The sequence below is a fragment of the Trichechus manatus genome, unplaced genomic scaffold (assembly GCF_000243295.1).
Source record: "Trichechus manatus latirostris isolate Lorelei unplaced genomic scaffold, TriManLat1.0 scaffold00014, whole genome shotgun sequence".
Classification (NCBI taxonomy): domain Eukaryota; kingdom Metazoa; phylum Chordata; class Mammalia; order Sirenia; family Trichechidae; genus Trichechus; species Trichechus manatus.
This window is the reverse complement of record NW_004443950.1, coordinates 18,305,333-18,314,584: the sequence shown is the minus strand read 5'-3', so window position 1 is coordinate 18,314,584 and position 9,252 is coordinate 18,305,333. Positions and strand designations below refer to the sequence as shown.

General features: G+C 50.2%; 1 protein-coding gene across 1 annotated transcript in view; it reads left to right on the top strand.

Moving 5' to 3' along the window:
* Nucleotides 1-535: 535 nt before the first annotated feature.
* GPI (glucose-6-phosphate isomerase) overlaps nucleotides 536-9,252 on the top strand; it is a 22,637-nt gene continuing 13,920 nt past the window's right edge. Inside the window, exons 1-4 of the mRNA XM_004371602.2 lie at nucleotides 536-769; nucleotides 1,785-1,875; nucleotides 2,177-2,245; nucleotides 3,498-3,617. Coding sequence (XP_004371659.1) covers nucleotides 648-769; nucleotides 1,785-1,875; nucleotides 2,177-2,245; nucleotides 3,498-3,617 — 402 coding nt within the window. The 5' untranslated portion in view covers nucleotides 536-647. The remainder of the gene's footprint in view (nucleotides 770-1,784; nucleotides 1,876-2,176; nucleotides 2,246-3,497; nucleotides 3,618-9,252) is intronic.

Here is a 9,252-nt window from a genome sequence, read left to right as displayed (position 1 = left end):
ACTGAAGTGTTGGTAGTTGGACCCCACCAACTGCTTTGCAGGAGAAAGATGTGGCAGTCTGCGTCCGTAAAGATCACAGCCTTGGGAACCCTACAGGGCAGTTCTAGTCTGTCCTATAGGGTCACTACGAGTCATAATCGATTTGACAGCAATGGGTTTGGTTTTTTGGGCTTAGTCTCAGCCCCCTTTCCAGGTTTGTTTTTCTTAATAGAATTTACCCGTATCTGACATACCATATATTTTACTGATTTATTTGTTACTTATGTACCCGTAGCCCCTGGAACACTACCTGTAACACGGCAGGTGTTCAATACAATTTGTGGAATGAATGAAAGAAGCAGACCGGGGGATGGGAAGCTAGGCCTTTTCCCCTTAGCCACTTCTGGGCAGAGGCCAACGGAGTGGTAGTGCAAGCGGCCGCCCCGTTGTAGGCAAAGGCCATGGCTCCAGGCAACATCGCCTAGTGCGCCGCCAGGGAAGGGAGCGGTGGGCGGGGCGGGCGGGGCGCGGCGGAGCGTGGGCGGGGGGGCAGGCGCTTGCGCCATAAAGGCCGCTGCACGCTGAGGCCTCTGCTCGCTGTGCGCCGCCCACCCGTCCTTCCTCTTCCTTCTGGCCGGTTCCTGTCCGTGTGCCCAACTTGTCTTGCCATGGCCGCACTCACCCGCGATCCGCAGTTCCAGAAGCTGCAGCAGTGGCACCGCGAGCATGGCTCCGAGCTCAACCTGCGCCGCCTTTTCGATTCGGACAAGGAGCGCTTCAGTCGTTTCAGGTGCGCGCTGGGTCCAGCCGTGCAGAGCAGAAGTCAGGCGGGGGCCAGGGCGGGAGGGACAGGCATCGGAGCGCGCAGCCGAAGCGCACTGGGCTCCAGGCGCGCGGGGGCCGGAGCGCCGGGGGCCCCGGCCACGGACCCGGGTACAGGCCAGGCCACACTTCGTCCTTGAAGCCTCCTTGGAGCGGGTATCCCCGGGAATCCTTAGTGATGAGGAGGAGCAGGTCCCTCCCCGGCTTCCCCTCCACATGGACACTGCCCCCCCCCGCCATTTGAGAAGGGACCTAGTCCTCTGCGATTGTGGGGAGTGGCTCTTGCTGACGCAGCGGGCGGGAAAGGGCTGCCCCCCTCCACCTGCTCCTGGCGGAGAATGGGCTCCGGACCGTATGCGGGGTGCGGTCAGGGGTGCGACAGGCCCGGGGGTTTGCGGGGAGCCCAGTGGAAGGGTGGCTGTGTTGGGATGTCATTCCCGTTAAAGAGGCTGAGGTCCGGGGACCTAGGAAGGAGCGGGAAATGGGAAGGAGTCTGTTGGAGGAAGTCTTGGGGGAGGGAGGGGAAATGGGGCTGAGGTGCTCTGGTCACTGCTGCTGGGAGCAGGGGCGTCGTGGCTCCAGACTGGAAGACCCTATGGCCAGCCAGTTTGTCATCTGGGTCAGTGCCCGGGTAAGGGAACCTCAGTGGAAGCCCTGGGAGGGCGTGGTCAGTCCCTGGCCTACGCAGGGACAGCTGCACCCAGCTGCTGCCTCCCCCTCCCCTGTCTCCGCAGTCCAGTTTTAGAAGAGGAATGCCTCCTCGCTTAGGATCTGCGTCTGTCACCGTGCCGCTGCTGCAGGTCAGCCTGATGGCCTGGCAGGTGACAGACACCACCACCTTTCTGGACACTGAGGCCCCTTTTGGGCTGTGGCCCAGGGAGGATGGCTTCTGGAAGTGGCTCCTGCTGCTCTGCTTAGGGGACAGACTGGCCAGTCCTGCTGCTGGGTGTGGTCAGCAGCTTCACTCCTGCCTCTCTCTGCAGCTTGACCCTTAACACTAACCATGGGCAGATTCTGATGGATTACTCCAAGAACCTGGTGACGGAGGATGTGATGCAGATGCTGGTGGAGCTGGTAACGTACTGCTTCTGGAGGCTTCACCTGTGACCCCCAGTGGGGAGGGCGCACTGGGCTCCTGACCCCCTCCCCCCCCCAGGTCCTCTGTGTTGATGCAGGGCTCTGGGCACCTGCCCCTAGCTCAAGTTCTCAGCAGCATCCCAGGGGACCCCCGTGTCTGTCTGAGCAGACCCTCCCCAGGCAGATGGGCAACCATCTGTCAGCCTCACTGGGAGCACCACTGAGCCCTGTACCTGGGGTCAGGCGCTCATGGCGACCTACATGGATGGGACCAGACCTCAGTGTCATCTCTTCCCAGGCCAAGTCCAGGGGTGTGGAGGCTGCCCGGGAGCGCATGTTCAGTGGTGAGAAGCTCAACTTCACCGAGGTGAGTAGGCCTAGTGGACACTGGGCTTTGTACACCCCCTGGGTCCTCTTCCCTTTGGAGATTTGACTGTTAGCAACATCACCCTGTGACTTCCCCCTTCTCTTAGGCAATGCTTTTGCTTAATGAGAAGCCTGAAGGCCCATTTCCTCAGGCTGGTTGCAGGCCCTTGGGGTGTATGTTCCCTGAGACTAGCTGTCAGGTCTGGTGAGATTCTTAGAACGGCTCCTGATAGCTGCTCAGAGAGGAGCACATCAGAAGCCTGAAGGGAGGAGGCTTCTCAAGGGTTGCTCAGACATGTCCCTAGAGAACCTGGCTCTGATGCATCCTTGCTGCAAGTCTCGTTAGTAAAAAGAAGACTCTGATGTGAGAACACCCACCTCCTCAGTTTGGAGTCAATAGGAAGCAGTGGTAAGGTCGGGCCTTGGGGGCCCTGTGTATGGACTTGCTATGAAAGCCCTGGGGGCCTAATAAATACTGAGCATAATCCAGTACATAATACAGTAATCCAGTGAGGTGGAGGATGTTTTTGTTCTCCTATTACATATGAGGAATCTGAGGTTCAGAGGATAAGTCACCTACCCAGGGTGTCATAGCTATATGTGGTAGAGCTGGAATTCAGACTCAGCCTGACCTGCACTGCTGGGCTCTGTTGAGGGAGGCTGCATTCAAGGAGGGCTTTTCTGGGCGGGCAGGTGCATTTGCCTGTGGAATGTGTGACTGGCCTGGGATGGGGTGGGGTGACATGAAGCTCTCCGTCCTAGTGAGCCTCACTGAGTTGGAGTCCCAGGACCATCCCTTTCCTGCCCACCTGGGGTCTTTAACCTGCTTCCCTCAAGGACTCATGCTGACTTCAACTTGATGGGACCAATTTACTCATGTGACCAGGCCAGCTGTCTGGCACCTGTCACAGACTTGGCATCTGGGTTGGTTTCTAGCAGTTGGAGGTGATGGGACTGCTTGGTGAGGGAATGAGCACCTATGGGCCCTTGGGACCTGTCCTTGGCATGTTCCTGCTCTCCCCGCCAGCCTCCAACTGTCTGTAGCACATAAGGGGGTAGCACATACCTTGCCTTCCCCAGGGCCCTGGTGTGGCCTCTACTCTCAGAAGTATACAGTGGGTCCTCGGTCTGAGACCATGGTACTGACAGAGACTTCAGGCTGGAGCAGATCTCAGGGCTTCAGTGCAGTATGCCCAGCTGGGAACATGGCTGCCCTGGGGTGGGAGTCCTCACACTCTAACTCCTGTCCCCAGAACCGGGCGGTGCTGCACGTGGCCCTGCGGAACCGGTCAAACACACCCATTCTGGTGGACGGCAAGGACGTGATGGTAGAGGTCAACAGGGTACTGGACAAGATGAAGTCTTTCTGCCAGGTAAGTGGCTGCTGGGCTGGACTTGCCCTTGGCCATGTGTGCATGTATTTGTGAATCCGGGAGCCCTGGTGCGCAGCTCCTCCACTGTCTTTGGAGGCAGGACTGAAGCCCTCGTTGCAGCAGCCCGAGGTTAGGCAGATCTGTGTAATTGCTGCCCCTGGGGCGTGTTGCCCCATCCTGTTGTGTCCGAGCTGATAAGGTCCCTGCTCTGAGGGAACCCACTGAGTACCAGCAGGGTAGCCTCGTTCCTGGATTGTAGACGCTGGTGGCCTCTTAGTGAGAAGTTGGCCTGTGCCAGAGGCCTGAAGTGAAAACTGAGGCCTCTGAGGGATGGAATAGCAGGGAGGGAAACATGCTTTTCATGGTAACCTCTTTAGTCACGTGTGCTTATTGCACATGATGTAGAACCATATATAATAACCGTTCCTACATCCCACCCCAGTCAGCTTTCTAGAGGCAACCTTTGTAACATTTTCTGTGAAAGTTTCAACAGCTTCCTTTGCGTGTAGTACTGTACTAGTGTATATATACACCTGTCTGTCCTCTTTGAAACCCACGCACGCACACACACACAGACACGCACACAGGTTTGTTTTCTAACTGCTCGTCTGCAGCTTATTTCCACCTGTCAGTGTGTAAGAGGTGTCTCTGAGTTAGCGTCAGTGCACATAACTCTGCCTTCTCTTTTTCCTGCGTGTGGGGGAAAGGCGTTGCCTCAGAGACCAGCCAGATTTCCCCACATCAGCCATTACTGCCTAGTGTCTATTCCAGGGGTGATTCTGCAAGAGTCGACAATGTCCTCAAGCCTGGAGTACAAGGGTGGCGTCTGGGGGCCTCTGTGTCTGAGTTTGTGTGTGTGTGTCTGTCTGTGTGGGGAGGCGTGCTCTGGGAGTGATCATCCAGGCTCTGGCCAGCTGTAATCATTCTCACCCCTGAGAGCCATGGCCCTATGTGTGGCGAGTCAAAGTCTGGCTGCCTTAGCCAAGGGCCATTTTCAGACCCGAAGATGATGTAGGCAGTAGGGGGTAAGCTTGGCACAGTTCCTAATGGACTGGCAGCCATGTGGGTGGGACTTCCCAGAGTGAGGAAGGCTTGGAATCCTGATGAGAATCTGGATTTCAGAATGTCTCTTAGAGTGATTGGTCGTGATTGGTCTGTGTGATGGGCTTTGGGTGTGTTGGGGGGTGGGGGTATTTCCAGCTCTCTGTGGCAAGTGGCAGAGCTGACATGCCTCGGAAGCCTGATGCTCTCTTTGGTCAACCTGTATGGGCTTGGGTATGGCACTGGCTATCTGGCTTACCATTTCTGGGAAGGACCTCCCGGAAAGCTGGCCACTGAAATACCTGCCTCAGACTGTGAGGGTATTTATAGTTCACCAAAAGCTGCTGGATGGTAGCAGTTCCACTCTGAGGAACGCTCATCTTGGCAATGTTCTCCAGAGTTCTCCAAGACAGGGGTGAGGATGTTCACTGTGACCTCAACTGTAGTGGCAAAAACAAAAAACAACCTGAGACCATTTATCAGGGGACACAAAAGTAAAATCGGGATGTGTTCATATATAGAGTAGTCCTGGGCAGCATTGGACCCCTGGTGGCACAGTGGTTAAATGTTTGGCTGCTAACCAAACGGTCAGCAGTTCAAATCAACCCGCTGCTCCTTGGAAACCCTATGGGGAAGTTCTGTCTGTCCTATAGGGTCGCTGTGAGTTGGAATCAACTCGACAGCAAAGGGTCTGGTTGGTTTTGGATAGTTCTATGAAAGATATAACCATCCCCCCCCAACCCCCGATGCTTTATAACAAACCTTTGATGGTGAGGCTGAGGGTTGGGAAGCTGAGAAACTTATTTCATCTCTTTCTGTGTTCATGAAAAGTTTCCCATGGCAGTTGATTGCTTTTTTTTTTCTTAATAGAGTATCTTTTAGAGCACTTTTATGTTTACAGAAAAATTGTGCAGAAAGTACTGGAATTCCCATTTCTCCTCTCTCCACACACTGTTTCTTCTGTTAACTTCTCACAGTAGTCTGGGACTTTCGTTATAATTGATAAACCAACATTGATACATTATTAACTAAAGTCCACTGTTCACATAAGCATTCACCCTTTGTGTTGTGCAGTTCTGTGGGTTTTTCACAAACACTTGATACCGTGTGCCCACTCTTACAGTATCATGCGGAATCATTTCACTGCCCTAAAATATGCCCTGTGCTGCACCTGTTCACTCCTTCCCTGTCCCCAGCAACCACTAATCTTTTCACTCTCTGTGGTTTTGCCTTTTCCAGAATGTCATATAGTTGGGATCATACCAAACCAAACAAAAAAAACCCAAACCCATTGCATTCAAGTCAATTCCGACTCAAAGCGACCCTATAGGACAGGGTAGAACTGCCCCATAGGGTTTCCAAAGCTGTAATCTTTATGGAAGCAGACTGCCACATCTTTCTCCCATGGAACGGCTGGTGGGTTCGAACCGCCAACCTTGTGGTCAGTAGCTGAACACCTTAACCACTGTGCCACCAGGGCTCCTTAGGAATCATACGGTGTATGGCTTTTTCAGACTGGCTTCTTTCACTTAGCAGTATGCATTTAAGCATCCTCCGTGTCTTTTCCTGGCTTGATAGTGCGTTTCTTTTTATTACTGAATAATAAATAGTCCATTGTATGGATGTACCTCAATTTTTTTTTTCAATTCGCCTATTGAAAGACATATTGGTTGTTTCCAATTTTTAACAATTTTGAATAAAGCTGATATTGAATAAACATTCCTGTGCAGGTTTTTATGCGGATATACGTTTCCATCTCACTTGGGTAAATATCTAGGAGAATGATTGGTGGATTGAATGGCAAGCCTATGTTTAGCTTTACAAGAAACTGCAAGATTGTCTTCCGAAGTGGCTGTGTCATTTTGCATTCCCACTAGTTGATTACTTTTATTTAAAGAAAAAATAAAAGTTCCTGGGTGTCGTGGATTGAATTGTGTCTCCCAAAATATGTGGTTGTGAATTCTCACCCCTATACCTGTGGTTATAATCCCATTTGGGAATGAGTTTTTTTGTTATGTTAATGAGACAGTATTAGTGTAGGATGTGTCTTAAGTCAGTCTCTTTTGAGATATAAAAGAGATTAAACAAGCAAGCCAGTAAGTAGAGGTGGGGAAGAGAGATGCCAAGCCATATGAAAATTGCCCAGGAGCGAAGGCTCCAAAGGAACGAGGACCTTCCTCCAGAGCTGACAGAGAAAGCCTTCCCCTAGAGCTGGCACCCTGAATTCAGACTTCTAGCCTCCTAAGCTGTGAGAAAATAAATTTCTGTTTGTTAAAGCCCCTGTTTGCGGTATTTCTGTTATAGCAACACTAGGTAACTAAGACACTAGGTCTTGTTGGTTTTGGAAAGGCATGTGTACTAGTTTTCTATTGCTGCTTAACAAATTACCCCACAACTTAACAATTTAAAACAACAATCAACATTTCTACCAGTCAGGAGTTTGCAGTGGCCGTAGTGGGTGCTTCTGGCCCAGAATATCATGAAGTTGTAGTCAAGATGCTGGCCGACGTTGCAGTCGTCTGAAGGCTCGGTGGGGCCTGGAGGATCCCCTTCCATGACGACTCATTAGCAGTTAGTGCTGGCTTTGGCAGGAGGTTTCAGTTCCTTACCAGGTGGACCTCTTCGTAGGCTGTTTGAGTTTCCTCATGACATGGTGGCTGATTTCCCCCAGAGTGACTGATCCAAGAGATAGCAAGGCAGAGTGCGCCAAGGTCTTTTATAACCTAGTCTCAGAAATCACAGTCTGTTATTTCTGTAATATCTTATTAGCTGTACAGGTAAGCTCTAGTCAAAGTCTAGTCTAGTGCAGGAGGTGAGGATCATTGAACCATCTTGGAAGTTAACTACTACAGTCTATCCTCAAGCTTCCAGTGATTTACGTTCCTTCCACATACAAAATAACCCCGTTTACCTTCTCCTAAGCCCCCAGATCCCCTCCCCCACCCCCGCCAATCTCATCCCATTACAGGATCAACTTGAAATCTAGGACCTTGTCATCTAAATCAGGGGCTGGTATAGTACCTGATTTAATACCTGTATTTTCTTTAGTACAATTTCTCTTGATTTGAAGATGCGAATTAAAGAGACAAGTTATCTATCCCTCACACACTCCACATACAATGGTGGGACAGGCATAGCCTAACTGATAGATGATAACTCCATTCCAAAAAGGAGGGGAAGGGGAAATGGGAGGCACACGGGAGTCACTGGTCCATAGCAGTTAGGAAATCCGGCAGTACACAGGTTGACAGTTGCTTCCTTAGGACTCAAGGCCTGGGAATAATTCCTCAAGGCTCTTGCTTTGCCTTCAGTCATCTTTTAAGGTAGCCTTTACATGAAAAATAGCAGCATAGTGGTTTTAGCCTGCTTCCTGCCTGTAGAAATGTGAGGGTCCAATGGCCTCTTTTCCTTTTGTGTTATCTCTGTCCCTTTCATTCCAAACTGGTGGTGCTTCTGCCAATTCAGTTGTTGTAAAAACTCTATGGTCTTCTATGAAGCTCTTTTGGGGGGGTGGGGTGGAGGGTCACTCCAGTAGATAAAAGCCAGGCCTACAAATCTCTTCAAGATAAGTCCTTTTCTACTTTTACTTCTGAGATTGCTCAGAGGACAATACTGTACTCTTAAGCTCCTTAGAAGCCCTGTCTTTGACCGAAAGTTTCTCTGAGGTACTGCCTTAGCTCTTCCTGATGTCTTAAGAAAGGGTTTCACAGCTACACAGTTGGCCTCATCTTTATACTATTGTGACAGTGGCCTGGATTTTATTTTCGCCAAGGGAGCGTTTCTTAATTTCAGCATGGGCTGTTGCCTGGAGAGGCTGGAAATTTTCACACCCAAGCAATTTCTGGCTCCTTTTTTAAAAAGTTCTTCCTTCAGCTTACTTCTGTCCTCTTGCATTTTATTGTAAAACACCAAGAAACAAGGCATTTCCTCTGACAAAGTCTGAAAATCTCTTTAGCTAGATCATCCAGATCATAATAGGTACACTTTTTACTTTCTACATCAATGTAGGCAACAGTGTAGTTAAACTTCCTTCCATTGTATAACTAGAATTTTCTAATAACATTTTCTTCTCTTTTCTTTAAACCTGCACCAACAGCCTTCTCGAGGACCATCATGCTCTTCCATGGAAGTTTTTCAGGTTTTTACTGACTCTCTCCTCAAAGTCCTTCTTGCTTTTGCCCACATTTTTTTTTTTTTTTTTGCTTGTTTCATTTTGAAACAAGTAAGCTTTTTTATTATCACATTAAATATGTATGTTGTAACATGTATCTCAAGGTTTTACAATGTACCTACACAGGCCCTGAAGATGTCTCTTTATATAGTACAAAACCTTATAAACTATTTATCTGACCAAAGAATATCTATCTTCCCTTTGTGGTCTAGGGAGAGAACTCAGTGTCCGGCTGTGTATAATGCAAACGGTTCTTTCCTCAGGGCAGTGTTCTCTGAAATACCCGAAATCCTTGCCGTAGAGTCTATTCTGACTCATAGTGACCCTGCAGGACAGAGTAGAACTGCCCCATAGGGTTTCCAAGGAGCGGCTGGTGGATTCGAACTGCTGACCTTTTGGTTAGCAGCCAAGCTCTTAACCACT